At 46.5% G+C, this 21,068-nt stretch overlaps 1 protein-coding gene across 2 annotated transcripts; it reads right to left on the reverse strand.

The window, feature by feature from the left end:
* Nucleotides 1-840: 840 nt before the first annotated feature.
* Nucleotides 841-18,865, reverse strand: fzd3a (frizzled class receptor 3a). 2 transcript variants are annotated; one of them, XM_034526994.1, is made up of 9 exons: nt 18,713-18,865; nt 17,310-17,828; nt 7,123-7,319; nt 6,164-6,626; nt 5,776-6,075; nt 5,361-5,612; nt 3,070-3,218; nt 2,209-2,466; nt 841-2,113 (listed from the first exon to the last, which is right to left on the reverse strand). In XM_034526994.1, exons 2-9 carry the CDS (start codon nt 17,508-17,510, stop codon nt 1,861-1,863), a joined length of 2,073 nt encoding a protein of 690 aa, XP_034382885.1. In that variant the 5' UTR covers nt 17,511-17,828; nt 18,713-18,865; the 3' UTR covers nt 841-1,860. The 2 variants fall into 2 exon arrangements, with proteins under 2 accessions (XP_034382885.1, XP_034382886.1); XM_034526995.1 differs by having other exon boundaries at nt 844-2,113; nt 18,361-18,784.
* Nucleotides 18,866-21,068: the final 2,203 nt, after the last annotated feature.

Consider the following 21,068-nt stretch of genomic DNA (forward strand, 5'->3'; position numbering starts at 1 on the left):
CCATTCCAAGTTTTTTTGTTTTTAAGTATTCAATTTTTTATGCAGAGACAAGGTTTGGATGCAGCTGGTTTTATTCCAAACAAACAAGCACCTCTTTTAAAGCTAGTGAGTCTCCGTAGTTCCTGTGGAGTTTCTGTAGAATGTATTAGATGGGGGGGCGGGACTGGTTTAGCCAGGTGTTTTATTATTGGCCATTATTGTACAGAAACAAACTGACCCTAGACATGCCAGTTTAAGGAGAGGGGAGGAGAAACTCAGGAAATGTCCGAACCAATGAATTCTTTTCATTTAGGTGGAAGAGTGTTTGATGGATGGAGTGAGTGAGTGAGGCCGAGATGAATCTGTAGACGTGAACCGGGTGTAGAGGAAGAAGACGAGAGGTTGTTCTTTGATGGCTGTCACCGTGGGAACATTTGAGAGGAAGAAAATAATACAAAATAAATAATTCAAACGCCTTTGCATTTCAGTGAGGTCTTATCTACAGTACCTTCTATATTATTTGTGCTCTTTCATATCATATTACACTTTGTTTTTTTTCTAGGATTGCTTTGTAATAATTTGTACAGTTTTGCATGTTATAGATGTAATCATTTTGTTTTTCGGTTTGTTTTACTTGGACTTGCTCCTTTTTGAACGGTTTGGGCGTTTTACTGAGGATAACCCACTACAGGAGATGTAGATTCTTTTTTGCACAAAAAAAAAAAATATTTAAGGTGTAAGGTCAAGACAACAAATAATGTATGGAACTGGCTGCCACACTTATGTGGAGAACTCATTATATTAACCTGACTCCGATGTATTTCAATAAAGCGGAGGGCTGTTACAAATACAACCCAGTGTGTCTGTGTGGTCATTAAAAAAAACTTTATTACAAAAGTTCCATTTTTACATCTATACAAGTTTTGCCACCAGAGGAAATGTTGCGCTAACATTTTACAATACCTATACACGTAAGGACACATTTAGAAACAGGACACACTACTCCAGGGCGCACTATCTATTCAAACTGTAAAGGTGACCCCTGACCCCTGTGTCAGCTGCTAGCGGCAGGTTGCACTGTAGAAAAGCTTTAACTTGCGGTAAATGGCGTGAGCCAGCGTTAGCTTAGCGTTCTCTCACCAGTCATAAGGCAGGAGTTTGGATTCAGCTTTTCTTCCAGTATTTTAGAGCTTGCATTCTTCCTCTTATTATACGTCACATCACAGCAATGAAGTAGCTCCATATGAAAAACATGACACAATGTAAAGTTCAGGAGTCGTACACAGCGTGTGTAGAGACTCATTTGTTCCCCTTCATGTGAAGTGTCACATCCGGTGTGAATAAATGGCCTTTTATAAATACGTTTTCAGCAGGTTAAGTTACCAGAATTTAAGTTAAGACGTCAGCAGCTGAAGAGGTGCAAAATATGTCAAATGTAGTCAGTAAATGAAGAAAATAGAAAACAAGCTGCCCAAGTGCTGCACAGTCTAGAAGAGGAGGCTGCTCTAGTATCTAACATCTCAGTCCCTTTATACAAACAAGTGCAGCCTGGTCTGCTGGCTCAGTTAAGGAGGTCCAGTGTTGGTTATCCACAGGTCGTAAAGGTCGCCATCAGGACCAGAAGACCCGTCGTAAACTGGACAAAGATTGTTTTTCACTTGAGTTTTTGGGTTCAGCTCGTGGGTCGAGTAAAGCTGAGAGGACATGCCCTCTTCATTTGGCTGGATGTAGCCCTATTCTAGCTAACGTCATCAGTACACGGCTTCAGTGCTGAGCTCCCACACTGGCTGCTCCGCTGCCTTTTGTCTAGAAAGAGAAAGACGAGTCTTCTGTCTCCCTTTCAGTCACATGTGCCACCTTCAGAGGTATCCCGGGTCCTCTTCAGGCTGTAGCTCCGTCCTCCTCCAGGACTCGGTGAATCCCGTTCCCGGGGACACCGAGAACAGCTTGGGTGGCGGTGAGGTCCCTGGCGCTGCTGTGCCGCGACTGGCTCTCCAGCCGCTGGGTGGAGCCGTGCCGCGACGGGCTGTCCAGGCGATTGGTGCTGCAGTGTCTGGACTGTTGGTCGTTGAGGCGAGGCATGCTGCCGTAGGGCAGCCAGTCGTCTGCGGCCCGGAAACCGGAGGCCGTATATCTGGGACAGAGACAAACACCAAACGGCAGCATCAGGGGCCCGGTTCTCTGCGGGCGGACCGAGACCAAACGGCATCTGAAAGACACGAGACCCACCTGTCGTCTCGGGCGCGCCGCAGGCTGCCGTGGTAGCTGCTCATCTTGGAGCGCGCGCTGCGGACCGAGCCGGCCCGGCTGGTGCTGGCGCTCGGCGGTTCGTCCAACATGGCCAGGTGGGTGGACGAGGCGTGGGTGGAGGTCCCCTGGGTGGACGTGCCCCGCGACTTCCTCACGATGGGCATGTTGGGGTCCCTGAGCAACAGCTGGGCGAAGTCGGGCTCCTGGAGCACCTGTCGGCTCTCGTTGACCATCCCGCTGCAGCAGGTGAGGGAGGAGGGCAGGGAGGGAGTGGAGCAGGGGGAGGAGGAGGAGGAGAGTGGAGGCAGGGAGGGCAGGGAGAGACGCAACAGGGAGGGGAGGGACAGCGGGAAGGTGGTGGGGTGGTGGGGGTGGTAGAAGAGAATGGAGGAGTGTGTGGAGCAGGCGGTGGGAGAGGGGGTTAATGCTCTGAGTTTGGAGGGGGGGGGAGTGAGCGCAGAGAAGGGCCAGTGTTCACCACCAAGCCACACATGTACACACATGTACACACACGTACACACACAACCAGCTTAAAGGACAGTAGAGACCAAGACCAGTACAGGTTGTCCCCGTGGCTCTGTGTTGTATGAGGTACTGATCCATGAATGTAATGTGTTGCTGTTGAATATGGTGTAATATACAATATGTCTAAAAAGACCAGAGTACACTATGGTATGTCAAAGTAGTCCTAAAGGCGTCGCAGTGAAGGAGGTCTGACAGTGGAATGCTCAAGGTAAACATATTGGGCCAAAACGTGTGAGCCCTTTAAAGAGCTTTGCCTCTTGAATAGTTAACGCCTCTGTAGAGCTTCACAACGCGCCGTGTGCATTAAGTACGTACTCTTTGCGCCTCTTGCCGTGGAAGAAGCCGGCCCACTCGAAGCAGGTCTTCTTACTGCCGATCCAGAACACAGAGGGGATCCCCACGATCAGCATCATCACGTACTTGACCAGGAACAGGGCCAGGTCGGGCCGACTGGTGCGCTCCACCTAAAGGCCACGGACGCGCAGAAGGCCGTGGTCAGTGGGGTGCATAGAAACTAGAATGTGACACATTTTAATCAGAAACACACACGTAGGCGTTGCTGTTTTTTTACCAGCTCATCGACAATAACCTCAAAACAGCTGCAGGGTGTGAGACAGCAGCCACAGTATGAACACAGCTTGTCTACGTGGTCGTTCTACGGTATGAGAAAGAATACCAGCACAGGGTAAAGGAAGGTGTTCACTTGAGAAATATGGAACATTTGTGTCATGTTTGTGGGAACTTAATGTGGATTAGAGTGCCGTGTTAATGGTAAATAATGTGCTCCTCTGACGGAGGTCTTAAAGTGTCACCGCGCTGCCGTGAACAACGCTACAGCAAAGCACAGGAACACTAGCTCCTCCTCTCCTCCATGTTGCTCTCTCTGTCTCATTATGTACACACACACACACACACACACACACACACGGTCATAGTGGTCTCATTAGGAGGAGGGCCCTGAGGCCAGCGGTCCACAGATCCACTCGTTACAGCAGAGAAGAGGCCGAAACCTCGTCCTCGTTACAGATGCTACGCCGTCTACACACAGTCTGCTCCTTTACTCTATGTAGCTCGAGTCCATCGTGTGTGTGTGTGTGTGCGTGTGCGTAGGGGGGGGGGGGGGTTGGAGCTTCACAGGAGCTTCACAGGAGCTGTTCAGCAGAGAGGAGGTCTAAGCCTCAAGGAAGGCTTTTAAGATAAATATAGCGAGGCACTTTGAGTCTAAGCTCTCCACTGATGCACGTTACTGACATTGTGTTTGTGTGTGTGTGTGCTTTCATATGAACATAGCAGGGTTGGGGGGGGAAGGAAGGATGGAAACTCTGCTGAAACTTTGTGTGGTTGTGCACCAGAGGCATCTCTACAGAGCTCTGTTGTATGTTTGTGATTAGAAGTACACAGCATTGAGCTATGCAGCGCTGTGCTCAGATCAGCTGGGACTACAGTGTGTACAGGATGTACTGGTGCAGTGTGACCCCCCTGACCTGGTCACACACACACACACACACACAATGCAGTGTTTACGTGACAGATTAAGAGCACCACTCTGATCTGACACAATGCTCATGCATCGCTGTAGCTCCATCTCATCTATATCACTGGAGCAAAGACATGAAACCAAACGTCACTGCCTATTGTACACGAAGCAGAGAGGCCACTGCAGACTGAACCCCTGACAAGCTATGGACCTAACAACACAACACACACCTGCAACACTCTCACACAGAGAGAGAGAGAGAGGGAGAGAGGTTTGCATTATTAACAGCCATGAGGTGTGTGTTGATGCTCCAGGCTCATGCAGCTCTGTGAAGCATGCTATTGAGGACGAGCACTATGTTGTCTCTTGTCTGACGGTGAGTGTGTGTGACTGTGTGTGTGTGTACACATTGCATTTCAATGCACACAGTGTGTGAGTATCCTGCTCTCTAATGTCTCTGTGTGCAAACACATCTGGCAGTTGTCAGCCTCCTCCAGCTGTTGCCTCCTGCTTTGTATCCCGCTTCCTTGCAGGAGTCCCAGTTGTACATTTAATGTGTACAAACATCTGTGCACACTGTGATGCACGTCTATGAACACATGCATCAGCACCTCCAGGTGACTTCACATAGGTTGTAAGTTATATTGCAATAAGTACATACGCACCAACACACTTTTCACATGTGCAATAAGTGATAATGGTGTGAGGCTTTCTAAATGTAACGACAGGTGTATACGTTACAAATAAATAAATCAGCGTTCCTATGAATCTCTACGTTGTACACAAGCTGACATCTGATGACAAGCTCCGCTATTATTAGCCTAACAAAGAAACTCAAAATACATATTCTCAGCTTGCAGGTAAAAACATTCTTTGTACACATTACCGCATTATTTTGGGAATTGTATTCAAATGCACATCCTTCTGACGCAGCCAGTTCATATACCGTGTTCTATAAGCGACCATGTGAACATTAATGTGACCGAACCATAATGGCGATCTGTTTTGGGGAGCTCTGGTACAGGAGTACTTCATTGGAAGATAAAGATTGATGGAATCATATTTCCATGAGTTTTCCATGACTACAGAATTGCTCAACCAGGTGTTTTCCAGGACTTTTGTCTATTACCTGGTAGGGGCAGGGGATGTGGTAGTCCCTGCACTTCTCCTGGACCCAGGTGGTCTCCCAGATGGCCCGGTGGCTGTTCTCGTAAAGGTAGCAGCCCAGGACGGCCAGCAGAGGGACCAGGTAGAGCACGGAGAACACGCCGATGCGGATCATGAACTTCACCAGTTTCTCCTGGTTCTCCTTCTCCAGTGGAATCTCCATGCGGACTCGGTTCAGGGCTGCTATGCCTGCCAGCAGCAGTGCCACACCGACCTGGGAGGAGTTAGTAAAGCAGATGTTGTAGTAACGAAGAGTGGACAGCAGGAATGCTATGCTTTTCATACATAACAGAAGAACTGCTCCCATCGAGAGGATGTTGTGAGACATCAGAATGGAAAGTGGAATAGATGGCTCTGTTTTTAAATATCTTCCTCACCACGACATCCAATCCCAGCGGAGCCAGCAGGAACCAGCGCAGGGCCGTCAGGTTGTAGAGGCCCACAAAGCAGACCCCGCTGACACTGTCTCCCTCGATCTGGTTCATGGCGAGCAGGGTGACCGTGAGCACCCCGGGGATGCCCCAGGCACAGGCGTGGAACAGGAGGGCCTTCTTCTCGATGGCCTCACTGCCCCACTTGGGAACAGCCGCCAGGAACCAGGTGATGGTCAGAATGACCCACCAGACGCTGCCGGCCATGGTGAAGAAGTACAGCACCATGAAGAGAAGGGTGCAGGCCTGGGACAGAGAGAGGATTTACAGGTGGAGGATCAATATCCATATCTATGCAGGAGACAAACAGAGTCGAGGAAAGATGTTTCTTTACTTTATTATGGGAGCCTTGGGTCACTGTTGAAGCCCGAAACCTCCCGGGACTCGCTGCGTTACATGAAACCTTGTCCTCCAGCAGAAAGCCGAGGAAGAACACCAGGGACACCATCATGTAGCACACGGCGTAGAAGATGATCGGACGCTCCGGGTAGCGGAAGCGTGACACATCGATGAGGAAGGTCAGGAAGGTGAAGAGGGTGGCGGACAGACAGACGATGGACACCACCCCGATGAAGTAGCGGGCGAACCGCAGCTCCTCGCGCGTAAAGTACATGTTGGAGCAGGGGGGGGAGCAGTCGCGGACCCCCATGAAGGAGTAACCGAGCTCAGGGTCGATTTTGAGTTCTCTTGGACACCAGAAGCCGTAGTCCCGCTGGACGGAGATGGGGGAGTCCGTCGTGTCCGAGCCGGACAGGAGGTCCACAGGACGGGGGTAGGGCTCGTCGCAGTCCGGGAACCTGAGGAGACGATCTCACGTTATTTTACCGGCCAACATCAAATTACTGCCAACCCGTTTCAAAAAGCATCGCACTGCTTTTGAAGATTGATGAATACATTTTCCGTGGCAACGGGTGATTAGTGCTCACATAAGAAAACGGAGAAGAAATTGAATCTGGTCTGAGGGTGAGTTCATTGTCACTATTAAGCAGCTGAATACAGCTTTATCAAAGTGAAATTATCTTTTTGTTCTGGTCATATCATTCATTATTATATCATTCCGTAGCAGATTGTTGGTTTGATCATTTTAATCTCCCCCCTTTGGTATGCACGTTGTTGGTCATGTATGGGTTAGTGTGTGTCTATCAGGGTCTCATTTGCTCCTGATTGGTCGACTCAAACAATGATGGCTGGCAAACTGATTTAGCCCCTGGGATTCAAACTAAGTTTGTGGAGAACATGGTCTTCATTACTGTGGTTCAAGGATGTTACTTTGTACGACTCCGTTGCACCGACCTGTTGCAGTCCATTTCCTGCGGCCAGCTGACACCAAACATGTCCATGAGTTTGTAGCAGTCGCTCTTGGCCTGCAGGCAGAGGCGGCGACAGGGCAGAGTCATCCGGCCGTACTCGGTGCACACCGGGGCGTAGAGCGCGCACAGGAACATCCTGAGCTCCGGAGAGCACCGGAGGTTCACCAAGGGATGGAACGGCTGCAGGAGGAGGCGGTGCCAGCAGTGCAATGTGGGAGGTCCCAGGAAAGAAGAAGAAGAAGAAGAAGAAGGCACATGTGTCATTTGTGATCCTGGGCTATACAAAATAAACTGAATTGAAAATAATAAAAAATATTTTTTTCTTTTCACACAGTTGACAAAGTTTAACAGCGCAACCCCCCCTCCCCCAACTTCACAACGAGGGCCAAAGAGAGGCACAAAGAGATCAGTGGAGCATGTCTCTGACACTTTCTGGAGATGAGCCCCTAAAAACAACTCTGGCCTCTTTCCTAATAATCCCCTCCACCCCCATGATATGAGGCTCCCCCTTCCTCCATCCCTCCAAGCTTCAGACAGGAGGCGGACAACAAGCTGGGACACCCCCACCTCTCACACACACGCACACACACACACACACAAATGGTGACAGGACCTTTGTGTAACAGGGAGGACCACGCTGTGGCTGACTGACACGCTGCGGCAACGCGCATACAACTCTCCCTCACACACACACACACACACACAAGCCAAAGTACTGACGGAAGTATATTATTTACATGCTTACATACACACACCGGCAGCATAATGGCCTCGCGCATAAGAACCGGAGCCAAGAGGCGGCAGTGCAGGAAGCATCTGAGGGGCGAGTTGTTAATATGCAAATATGCAGCGAGTGTGTTGGTGAGTGGGGAAGCGCACGGTTACATGCGTCTGTGTGCATGAATTTGCATACACCTCAGTGTTGGTTTGTGATACAGAGAAGCCTCCAGCCACACCCAAGTCAGGCTAACGCTGCCCGCCCTCCCCCAACATTTAAAGACAGAGGGACAAGGAGGAGGGGGAGGGGAGAGGAGAGGCTTTGTGTTTGTTAAAGGGGTGATATTAACGAGGACATGTCCCTGTGGCATAAACCACGTCAACATTATGTTCTGACTGAATATGCAAAGTCACAGAGTCACAGGTGCGGCGTCTGGTTCGGGTTGGTTTGTTAGCGAGCATCATTTCATCACATCACATTTGTATCTTCTGATTGTGAAGTCTGTTCAGGAATCAATCTTATAATTGATACATATGAGGACATTGATATAAAATGTGCATAAAGTGAGTCATGTCTGCACAGTGCCGTCCCGTCTCTACCCGTTACTCTTTCTGCATAACATGCGTTTGATCTGCAGTCTAATAAACAAGAGGTTTGTTTTGTTTGTAAAAAGTCTGCGTGAACAGGAGCCGGACCAGAACTAAAATGCAGCAGTGTATTATTTATAAATATATTATTATAAAGGAGCCCAGCTCCGGGTGAGAGATGGAGTTCATCCAAAAACATATACGGCTCAGTTTTGTTCTTTTCTGACCCAGATGGAAGCAAAAAAACATCTCAGCCACAAAGCAACCAATCTCAAGACGGGAGATGAGTCTGCTGTTACAACTGGTCATCTGGGATGAACATGGATATTTGGAATTAAAAACAGATGAAATTCGGTCCGTTCCCTTTAATCCATAGTACACAGCACCTGTTTTGTTAGCTCATAATGCAGCAATAAATCATTTCAGAAAACAGCTGACGGAGGACTTCTGCTCTGATCATCGTTCAATCAGATTTGAGCAGCTGCTGTAAGACAGCATCACTACACCCCCTTCCCACACAGGATGCCTTCATGTAAAAGGGATTAGAATGGGTGTTAGGCCCTCAAAGCACAAAGCAGCCACATCCATGCAGCTTTTGTTCAGAGCCCTTTTCCAGCGAGACAGACGTATGTTCATCGAGGTAAGTGATCAGACTGGTTAGTGAGGGATCAGGGCTGGACGGGTGACGACAGGGACTCGTGTTCACATAACGCAAGTCTTAACCCAGCTGAGTATTCATCCGCACAGTTTAGATGACTTACATGCCTGTCAGAGCTGCGATCAATCAACCAGTGGATCGTGTGATTCCTGTACAAATGGAGTCATCACGTTTCATTGAGCACCGCTGCACATGCACACGAGCGCTCGTTGCATGCAGCGCGTCGTCTATGAAGCATCAGCACATCTGCTGGGAGAGTGATCCACCTCGAGACTGTACTACAGAGGGACGCCATCAATCCCACCGGACACAGCGTGGCTTTGGCGTGGCATGGCTGCCATCTTCCCAGGCCTCAAGTCATGCTTGCATTTAGGGCTTCATAGAACTATTCAGAGAGACACCATGTAAAACAACGGCTCCTATTTAATTGAAATATCTTGAGAAACTACCACAGACGATCCTGACCCGTCCCAGTCGGACTACTCTCCCTGTGACTCCCGTTGCGGGCGTGCGGTCCTGTGACGTCATGACTCCATCAGCGGTGCCCGTCGGCGCCGGTTAGCCACTCAAACAAGATCTAATGCAGTTAAAGTGAGCTTGCATCCTCACTTTGACTCCCCAGGCTATCGATGTGCTTCATGGAGCAGTGGACTGCACTGTGCTCCAAACAGAGATGCCACGGGGAACGCTTGAATAAATATATAGGCTACAGGAAGTATCTACGAGGGGGAAAACAATCCCATTCATCATGCTGCCCTTTTTTCTCCATCATCCTTTCCCTCCTCCATCTCTTCAGTATCTCCATTCGGCCATTTTATCCATCATGCGAGTGTGTGCAGGACTCAGTGGTGGTGGATGGGACATATGGCTCGTGGCAGCTTTGCCCAAACAGTTCCAACCACCAAGATCCTGAAGCCCTGCGGACCCTCCACACGCTCCATGGGGATTTGACTTTAATGGGCACACTGGGAACAGCTGGTGAACCACTGGTCCGATAAATGGCCAGGAGTCTGTCGTGGCGCTTCCCACACCAGAGCCGGCCGTGTAAGGAGAATCGAGCGTGTAATACACAACTCTCCTGGTGCAGGCCTTGGGGGGAGGCTGGGGGGAGATATGCTAATGTCATTTCAGCTTCAATCACAGCGCCACAGTCATTACGTATTCATGAGAGTTTGTTATGAGATTTTTGGATCTGTTAAAGTGTGGAATAATATGCCACTCTGAAAACACCCAGCTCACACACTTCTGGGGCGCATATATACATACATACATACATATATATATATATATATATATATATATATATATATATATATACACACAGATATATATACATACATATATATATACATACATATATATATATATACATACATATATATATATATACATACATATATATATATATACATATATATATATATACATACATATATACATACATATATATATATATACACACATATATATATATATACATACATATATATATACATATATATATACACACATACATACATACATGTGTGTATATATATATATATATATATATATATATATATATACATGTATGTGTGTATATATATATATATGTGTGTGTGTATGTATATATATATATGTGTGTATGTATATATATACACAGACATATATATATATACATATATATATATATGTATTTTATATATATATAAAATCTTTTTTTTTTAAAGAAAGTGTCAGAAAGTACGTTCTAAGTGGACCTGTACTTGGACAGCGCTTTTCTAGTCACACCCATTCATACTCACTAACATTCACACACCGTAGAACAGCTAACACCGGAGCCGGGGATCGAACCACCGATCCTCTGATTGAAGGACGACCCCGCTCACCACTGAGCCACAGTCGCCCACAATAATATCTAAAATATATAATCACAATAAATTGTCACGAAAAGCCAAGAAGGAAGGTGGCTATGACAAGCTAAATGTAAATCAAAAGAAATCAGGGACACAATACAGATAAGTAACAAGTCAAGACTAAAGTCAGACCCCAGACGGGCCTCAACAGGGGGCCCTAGATGAAGACCTGATACTGAGGACCTTCATTTAAAAACATGCTTGACACTCGTATCCAAAAGGTTTGTTTCAATTACAAAGAAAACGCAATAAAATGTCAATCATCGCTACTGGATACAAACGGTATCATCATCAGGCTCTGGAATGGTTTTCTGAAGCGCTTCAGTCGGCCATGACAGCCTGAACCAGACCAGGACCTTGAAACAGAAGCAGCTTGGTGGAACTCAGCCATCATTCACTTCATTATTAGAGTGTGTTTACTAGTGTGACTTCAAAATGTCTGTGAAAAAGACGTCTTGATGATCCAGAGCGAAAGACACATTTCTGTATTCCACGGCTTGTTTACTGGAATTAATTGCCTCCACCTGGTTGAACTCCTGGGGGATGTCAATCGTCTGATTAAATGTCAAATATCAGCAGTGCCTCTGAATTTAGTGCATACTGAATATATAATATATAATACTAAATACTGAAATCTTTCATAAACTGAAATGAGGGTGTAAACTAGGGAACATAGCTTTTGAAATGATCTTTATACCATCGTGCAGTTCAATGTGGTGAACATGCACATGTGATTCTGCATAATTGTGCATCGTGAGGCAAAGACCTCTCATCTCCAAACTGTCTTTAAAGAACTGAGAAAAACAGCCCTGACCTCCGTTTCACCTCCATGAAGATTGCCGTGGTATGAAATATTAATGCGGCCTCATCCAATGAAGTCATTAGAGGGTGGCTGTGTAGCTTCCTGATGCTAAAGTAATGATCTTTTAATGAAGGCTCAGTCTGCTGCTAGGATGTGGTGGAGCCCATCGCGGCCAACTGGTCTGTGTTAGAAATACCTCCCAGTCACCTCTCTTCCCACCCACCCCGCGCCGATGCATTTTCTCTCCCCCCCTTCATCCTCTTTTTTCCTCTGCTGCCATTCCAATTCTCCAAATTTCCAAGCTCAGCGCCATGGCGACGAGTGATGCATCACCAGGGAGGAGGAGGAGGAGGAGAAGGAGAAGGAGGAGGTGGAGGAGAAGGAGAAGGAAAGGGGTGGAGAGCAGGGTTCGAGGAGGTCAGGGTGCGGGGCGGAGGGGACCACCTCCCGGGAGGCAAGAAAGCCTCTGCTCCCTTTGTTAACAGCACAATTGGGACTGTTTCCTGGGCAACGGGAGAGCCCTGCACAGGGGGAGGGGGAGGACAAAAGAGATGGGAAGGGGGGAGAGGGGGGAGAGAGAGAGAGAGCGAGAGAGAGAGAGGAGGGATGGGTTGACTGAGTCAACCATGTCATTCACCGCTAAGAAATGTTTGAAAACCTTGCGCTATGACAGTGTGCAATGTCCATGTAGACACACACACACTCACACACACACACACACACACACAGAAAGGTTGTTGTGGACCAGCGACTTGCTCTCTTTCAGTGCACTGCCAATAAACACGGTGTTGGACATTAAATAAAACAAGAGGCTCCTTTATAGCCTGGGTCACGCTGGGTAGGATTTATCAGACCATGTTGTCTGTGTCTGTGTGTGTGTGTGTGTGTGTGTGTATCTGTGTGTGTGTGTCTGTGCGTGTGTGTGTGTGTGTGTCTGTGTGTGTGCGTGTGCGTGTGCGTGTGTGTGTGTGTGTGTGTGTGTGTGTGTGTGTGCTTAGCTGGGAAACATCTTCACTACTTTACACAATGAGCATGTTACATGGTGTACTTTTTAGTTCACTGCAGTTTTAACAGACTTGCAGCCATCAGAGAGCATTATCAGCATTTTACTGAAACTCTCTCTCACTGTCACACACACACACACACACACACACACACACACACCTCCTTTACAAATCCATTCACACAGCATGGGTGGAGTATCTGGGTTATTCTCCGCAGCAGCTGTAACATGACACAGTTCATCTGAATGTGTTGTAAACCTGAGACAAGAGGCTGATTTAAGGACCTGAAAGGAGGAGGAAGTGAGTGGAAGTGGGACACAGATTAAAAACAGACTATTGCTTAGTCTTTGTGTCCCTGCTCACTAACTCATAACTCAAAAGCTGAAATCAAGATTCATATTACTCCCAATGAGGGTCCTTGTCTTTAGGCAGAATAACCTCAGACAGCATAGGGCTTGTTTATCGTCACTCAATTTCCAACCGTCATTTTGTTTTTATCTCGATGCCATTCACAATGGTTTTCTGGCTTGGCTTCATGTAAACAAGCCCCTCTGATGAATCTGATTTAATTAACGCTCGTCCCATCTGGCCTTGAAGACACGTCCGATACGTTGACCAGGTCTCCTCCACCCGACAGAATCAAGTCTCTGTCCTGATAAATATCCGTCAAGCCTACCAAACCAGAGCCAAGTGATTGGTAAAGCTCGGCACACAACTTTCTGCATTTAGCTGCACGTGGTTGCAATGCACATTTTCCACGATAAAACTATATTTAACATTTGAGTCAGTATTTCATTTGGATTCTTCATGTAAATCCGTGTTTTGTGCCAACCTTACTGCAACAACAATGAGAACATCAACACACGGGCATTCTCAGAAATAGTATTTCTCAGAAGACAAATGATTGTTTACAACAATATCTTCCAAACTGCAAATCTCGTGGCTTCCTTATCATCTAACCTTATTAAAGAAAGCGTTCCTGACATCATACTGAACCAAACTGGTTCCTAGCATTGCATCTGATTCCCTGTGATGAGGCCACGCTGCCATACATTACAGTGTGCATCTGTCTCCAAAGAAAGGGATTTTTAGCCCCCATCTTTTTTCTTTTTGGAACGCCAGTCAAATCCGCCACGCTCCCACTTATCTCCCACAGTATCATTGTGCCACAGAAACAGGCGATATTTCCCAGCCCCGAGGCCGCTGTCCCACTTCAGCTGCGAGGTCATTGAGCGGTCAGCGATGACTGAGCATCGACACCGAAGGTCCGTCTATACAAATCACCTGTGTCCAAAATATGTAATTGTGGTAACGTTTAAAAATGATAATATTCCTGTGTAAATCTGGTCTGTTAGTGTGGTTTGATGCTTATTCCTCCAACACCATTGTATCCCCACAGAGATGAAATACAGTGAGCACTTCTAGGCAATAGCTCTGCTAAACCTAAGAAAATAAAGCAACGAGAAGGTTTCTAACGAGATTGTGACAAATTGCGCTCACTTTCCCAACAAAACAGGAAAACCTTGAAAAGACCTTGAGAAGCGAGACCGGAGGAAAAAGGAATTCAGAAAGACACCACTTCAGGGGGTTTGGACAAAACCTGCAAGAACGGCAGGCGTTGGTCCTCTTCCAACTCCCAGTTTCTCCACGGTGCAGGGCATTCATCATCATTACCATGGCTATTCAGCGGACCTAATTCCCTTTAAAATCAACTGTCAATTCCCATTTGGCTGCCCTCAACATCTTATGAGCTTTGAATTCTCCCATGAACTGGATCTATCTGGAAAACAAGAGCCAAACAGAGTCTCGTTATTTGGAAACCATTGGGGTTTGCTTGTGTTTTCCAAAACCCAACTACCATTTCTGAGCTCTAAAAGAGACTTAATTGTGGCTCCATGACCAATCAAAGTGAACACCGTCGAAACCAGAAGTGCCTCTCTCTGTTCACTGCGACCCACACACTGAGATTAGGTGCAAAAAGCCGGGTTAGTGACATCTCCTCGAAGAGAAAACGCTTCTACCCAAACCACCAACATCCATCTGATTTACACGGGAAGCATTTTCTTTAAAGAATCCATCAAAAATCTAAACAAAATCCAGCGGATGAGCGTGAACTAGGAAAGGACCGGTTCAGACTCCGTTACATAACACAGGATTTTCCCTCCAGCTCTCACTCCCTCAAAGCGAGTACGGCAAAGTGCAGCAGGCACAGATGGTCGCCCGGGCCCGGGCCCGCTTCACCACCGCGCCGGGGCAAGGAGGGGCTGGGCGAGTGTCCAAGGGTAAAAGTGATGGAGGGAGTGGGAGCTAAAGAGAGCGTGATGCTGAGAATGAATAATGTGAGAAAAATAAAGATGGGTGGACTGACACGCACACGCACACACACACACACACACACACACACACACACACACACAGATGTTGCAGCCAGTCTAATGTTTTGGTGCAGTTTGGCCAGTAATTGCTAGATAGATTGAGCTTCCAGAGGGATCAGCCGATCCAAAGGATGGGATTAAGCTAACGAGGCGCTGCATCTGCTCCATGATTGAGTGTAAATGCCTAACCCGTCATTTCAGAGAGGATAACACAGACGCAACAGTCCGATGCCGTGGCCGGTGAATCTATAGATACACAATGAAACACGGACTGAACCCAGGAGGCCGAGTTTTAATCCATCATCTGAAGCACCGTTTGGTATCTTCACTCTCGGGCTAAGTTGACTAACTGCTCAGGAGCCGGTGAAGAGTCCCTACATGTTATGGTCAACCGCTCGTCTGTCAACATGCCAGTCGGTGGCCAGAAACCCTTTTAAGGACAGTTTAATAATGCACTGTGCTCAAGTATTAAAACAGAATGCTTAATTCTTTGGTAATACATTCCCAGTCCCTGGAGCGAGAAGAAGAACATTAAAGCTAGCACTTTGATATCAAACCCCGTGAGCCCTGGTGGAAGCTATGTGGGCTCCTGGTGCCGGCGGCCGCAGGCACACTGAACCAGTTACCGGCATGTGAGGAACGCCGTCCCGACACGCCGTCTGTGTGCCTGACTGTCGGGACGACATGGGTTCTGGAGTGCAACTTCACAAGCAGGCACTGGCTACAGAGCAAAACAACGGTGAAAGGACCACAGGGAAATGCTCAGGAAGGTCAGCGAAGGGGGGGCTGAATGGAGAGAAACGGGAGAAAGGGAAGCATTCCTGAAAGGAAGCGGCGCCGTTTTTCATTCAAACTTTCACATCTCCAAAATGTACAGTAATTGGGGGGGAAACCGCAAATGTTTCAGACTGGCACTTTTGAACCAAATCCAATATTTTATTATGAACTCTAAGGTGACTTAGTAGATCTGTAACGCTGAATTCCTCCACATGGAATCACAAAAGCACAACTTTATCTGGTGTTCAGCACAGATGTGCTCAGACGCTTCATGGAAGTAAATCACTCGGCATGATAACAACATAAAGAACGACTAATTGACTAAAGAAATCTAAGTCGACCCAAACCACCCATGAATTGTATATAGTTATAACTAAGTATGCCCAAAATATGAAATGACTTCTTTCAAAAAGGGATTCATTAACAACTTTGTTCACGTGTAAGCCCCCTTTATGTAGGCCAGTGACTATTGATGTTCCATATCCATATATTTACTAAAAATCTATTAAAACAACAGCAAACTAAAAATAAATTGTATTTTAATTAGCTATGCTCAATTCAAAGTTCACAACCCATTAATAAATCTAGTCAATGGAATATCAACAGCTTATGAAAAAACATCCATCCCAATTTCCCCAGAACCACAAATTCAGATGTATTGATTATCATTCTATTTACCTGTTTTAAATAATCGGTTGTAAATATAATAATAAAACAGAACTCATCAAACTTTAGAAGCTGAAACCAGCAAGAAAAAGGACTAAATAGATTGATGATCAAAACATTATCATTGAATTCTTTGACTGAACCACGAGTGGCTCTGGTTCGATCTCTGGAGAGATTCAGAGTGAGAAAAGGTCCGCGACGGGAAGAACGTGGAACCCAAGCGGAACCAACAGAACAATGCAATAAGCAACGGACGGACACAATATGTTAACTAATAATTACCACATTTCACCTATATATGACCCAAATATAAAATGACGTGTTAAATGTGACATAAATCCATTTGATATGGGCTTTTACCTTTTGTGACATTAGACCGCTTTGAATAGACTAATTCATATGAAAAAATAAAACAGGGTTCTATTTGTATTTTTAACTGTTCTTCACTTCTGATAAAAGGTGAATATGTTGCATATATATTAATTTCCCAGCATTTTTGTTTTTGAAACACGAGTGAATTAAAAAGCCTAAGTAACCTAGACATCGCGCTTCCACTGATCTCAGAGCTGCTATGTTTCGGTCCCCAGTACGGTCTAACTGGTCTGTTGTGGTCTACATGTGTATGAATATCACTAGTGATCATCAGCACTAAATATCCAGACACCATCTCGTCAGCAGGGTACATTACCTCCATGGCGAGGGCCGCCGTTTGCTGGTCGTAGTGATTCAGTATGTTGGGCATGTAGGTGGAGTTGTAGGGCAACCCCTGGCACATGCGCAGGGTAATGGGCTCACAAGTGAACAGACTGTGGCTCTCCTCCGCAAAGTCCATGGGGATGGCAACGCATGCCGCCAACATGGACGCCGACAGCACCCACAGGAGATCCATCACCGGTCCGTACAGCAGGGGGGAGGATGGATGGAGGTTAGGAAGGGTTGAACCCAGGAAGCCACCGGCTCATTCAGCAGGACTGTCTGGTAGTCGCTCCCTCCTCTGCAGCTCACAGGGAAACAGTGCGAGTCGGGCGGCGTAGTCCGACACGGCCACGACTGAAGCCGGCTGCATCCATTACCGCGGGGAACCCGGTCAGCGGCACCGGTGCGTCACAAGACCCCCATCGCCCGCTGAGATGCGGTGGTCCTTTAAGATGACCACTCCCTCTCCTGAATATTGACGACGACCAAAGATGATGTCCAACACCACAATCTGTCAAATAAAAAAAATATTTTTTTAATATATATTTTCTATCAGGTAACCAGTAGCGGATTATTTAAAATCGCTTGTATGTTTTGTTATAAAGAAGAACAGGTTTTATTAATTTAATGAACATTTTAACTGGAACACACAAAAGGCTGGTGACTGCATGTCTCTGTGTGGGTGGTGTGTGATTTAATAACATAATTAATAACAGCAATATATCATGCTAGGGACCAGGAATACAACACAACAATTACATACAGGCATATCCAAATAAACATTTAATTAATTTTATTTTATTTCTGGTAATGGTGTATTTTAGTTGTGTAACCTTAAGTTGAAAAGTGATTATTTTAGCCTTTACTAAATATATCTATATAAAACATTTGTTACCATTCGGATATTGCTACATGTTCATGTCCACACCCATAACGACATAATAACCCATATCTCAGGTGTTACACGTGGTCTGCCGCGCGCACGTCAACCCCTGGAACGGCGGATTCTTCTAGACGCGGCGTTAGTGCGCCCGTTAGCCCACCTGAGCGTCCACGTTACCGGGAGCCCGCACACCGACCGCGAGCGCTCAGCACGTCACCGGGACCTCCTCGCGCTGGTTCGCTCGCCTCCCCCGGACTGTACCTGCCTCGCCGCAGCCGGCCGGTTGAAGGAAACACACCGGCGAGCAGCGCGGCGGAGACAAAAGATGACGGTTAGTCCCTCCTGGACGACGGTGACCGCGGCGTCTGCGGCCAGCGGACCCGGTGTTCTGACGTTAATTCGCCGCACCGAGCCGCGCGGCGGAGGAGGAGGAGGCGGCTGCTCGCTAGAAGCGGTCCCCGGTTGTAAATTCAAGCTGGCCGTTAAACCGGTTAAATTAACGGAAACTTTACCTGAATAATGTGCCGACAAATTCATGTGTAGCAACGGGGTCTCCGCCGCTCCTCGAGTTGGTAACAATGAGTGAATGTCCCCCTTCCAGCACCCTCCTCCCGTCTCCTCCTCGGCCCCCTCCTTCTCCCCTCCGCCCCCCTCCTTCTCCTTCTGAGTGGTAAGCTCGCGACATTTCAAATATGGCTACCAGACAAGACCCTACATAATAAAAGCCTCATCATTATGGTGTCAGTAAATACAGTAGATACACATAATGAGAGTGGTAACAGTAGGAGCACTAATAAATGATGAAATAAAAGTAGAACCACTACTAATAACAGCAGCAGTGGAGACAATGGAATGATAATAATAATAATAACACAGCAATAGTCGTAGCAATAGTAATAGAAATGTGACATATAATAATAATAATAATAATAATAATAATAATAATAATAATAGTAGCACTGGGTGTGAAACAGGGCCTCTGCAACAGGCAAAACCCGGTCCAGCTAGTACCACGACCCATTTAATTACAGTTATTACTGTGCACTGATGGGACATGATATATAGACATTTAGAGAGAGAGAAGAGGAGAGACTCCTCTACATGTATTATTACGCTACAGTTATAGTCACACGTTATTTAACATATCAACATTATTCATAAAACTAACGAGTCTAGATAATACAGTGCATTGATAAAGATTACCAGCCTCAACAGTGAAATGGTAGGCCTGTTTAATATTCCCTGATGCATCAATATTGAGTGTAATGTAAGTAAATATCACTAACAGGCGGAATATTGTGACGTGTGTGACTAATAGCAGATGCATAAATACAGCCGATGTCTGCTATGTACATGCTTTATGCCGTGGCATATTCTACACTCTTACTTTGAAGGCCCGATGGCTGGTTTCCGGTCCCGCTCGACCTGTGCATGTTTAACTTGACGCAGCTCTCCGTCTTTCTTCGCAGCAGCTTCTCTGTCTTCGTTGCGCGCGACCGCCCAGTCGAGCACGCGCCTCTGAATGGAAACCCTCTCAGACTGGTCAGCAGCATGGATGTGAAGCATGTTTCATATATTCATGTCGGCCTACAGCGGATGAACTCAATGCAACAGGTGCATTGTGGGAAAACACACACCGAGCCAACGCCTACGTCATTCACCAAGACAATTGATCACGCCTTACACGAGCTTATATCACTACTACTACTTCTACTACTACTGGAGATACACATGATTAATACTTGAACTGTTTCTACTTACAGGTTCCACTATTTAGTGTTTTAAAACAAACATGATTTATTTTAAAGCTGTGCATTAGAAATATCCACAGCATCAAAATGCACATCTGCATGTACAAAGCACATGAAACAGCTGGTCAGAAACACAGCGAGCACACCAGCTGGAACAGGTGTTTTCTGTGTATCAGTGCGTCTCCATAGTTGCAGCCTCCGGCCTTCTGCACTCCCACTGTCTGTCATCGTTAGAGCCAGGGTGACCCCCCCACACACACACCTCCTCCTCCTGTGTGTGACAGGCTGTGACAGCCAGTCCATGTAAGGAGAGTAGCTCACCGTTACTATGGGAACAAGTAAACTGCACAGGGAGAAGGAGAGAAGGAGAAGAGTTGGGTGTACGGACACAAAGGCCGCCAGGAGTTTGCATTTAGGATTTAATTCCTTCTGTCGGAACTGCTGGTGAGTAAACTACCAGGAGTGTGTTGTACACTTTAACTCTTAAACACTGCTAAATGTGTGTCAGCTGGTTTCTTTCCTAACTCTTGGTTTATTATAAATGGAGATTATTTGTTTATTCGGTATCAGTGGTAACATTACAGCATGAATAAGATCTCTGCCACCGCGCCAAGATACACATGTCGCATTATTTATTAGACGTTATCCATTTTAAAAATCCTACATTTCTAAAATCCATATTTGTCCTCTTTCCTGTATTAATCCAAACCTTTGTGGTGTGAGGGGCCTAGTGTTGGAGATATGCCTGCCTTCTCTTCTGTATAATGGGACTGTCGGCACTCGGCTTGTGTTGCCTCAAAGTGGCAAAAAACTACAATTTATATAAAATGCATTTGAAAAACTCAACGGCAAAGACTCTTTCCAGAAATCATGACCCAGAACATTTTTTCTTTTTGGTTTGTGGTGAACTGTCCCTTTAAGTGAGATAACAGCTCGTATGCTGGTTAACTTCATATTGTTAGAAAGATGCTGCGTGCTTCATGTACACACAGAACATGCAAGAAACTGGGAGAAACATGTGATTCACGTTTTCAGTGTATCGCCTTCAGCCAGCTGACACTCAGAGATGCCTCTTGGTGCCGCCGGGCCAGTGAGGGCCTCTGCTAGCGGCGCCAAG

Source organism: Cyclopterus lumpus, chromosome 24 (genome assembly GCF_009769545.1).
Source record: "Cyclopterus lumpus isolate fCycLum1 chromosome 24, fCycLum1.pri, whole genome shotgun sequence".
NCBI lineage: Eukaryota > Metazoa > Chordata > Actinopteri > Perciformes > Cyclopteridae > Cyclopterus > Cyclopterus lumpus.

Coding starts and splice junctions, on each gene's coding strand:
- fzd3a (XM_034526994.1), bottom strand. CDS start 17,510: ATGGATCTCCTGTGGGTGCTGTCGGCGTCCATGTTGGCGGCATGCGTT. Junction 7,320..17,309: donor CGGCGGCCCTCGCCATGGAG/GTAATGTACCCT, acceptor CTCCTCCTGCAG/CCGTTCCATCCCTTGGTGAA. Junction 2,467..3,069: donor CACGGCAAGAGGCGCAAAGA/GTACGTACTTAA, acceptor CACCTGCTGCAG/CGGGATGGTCAACGAGAGCC.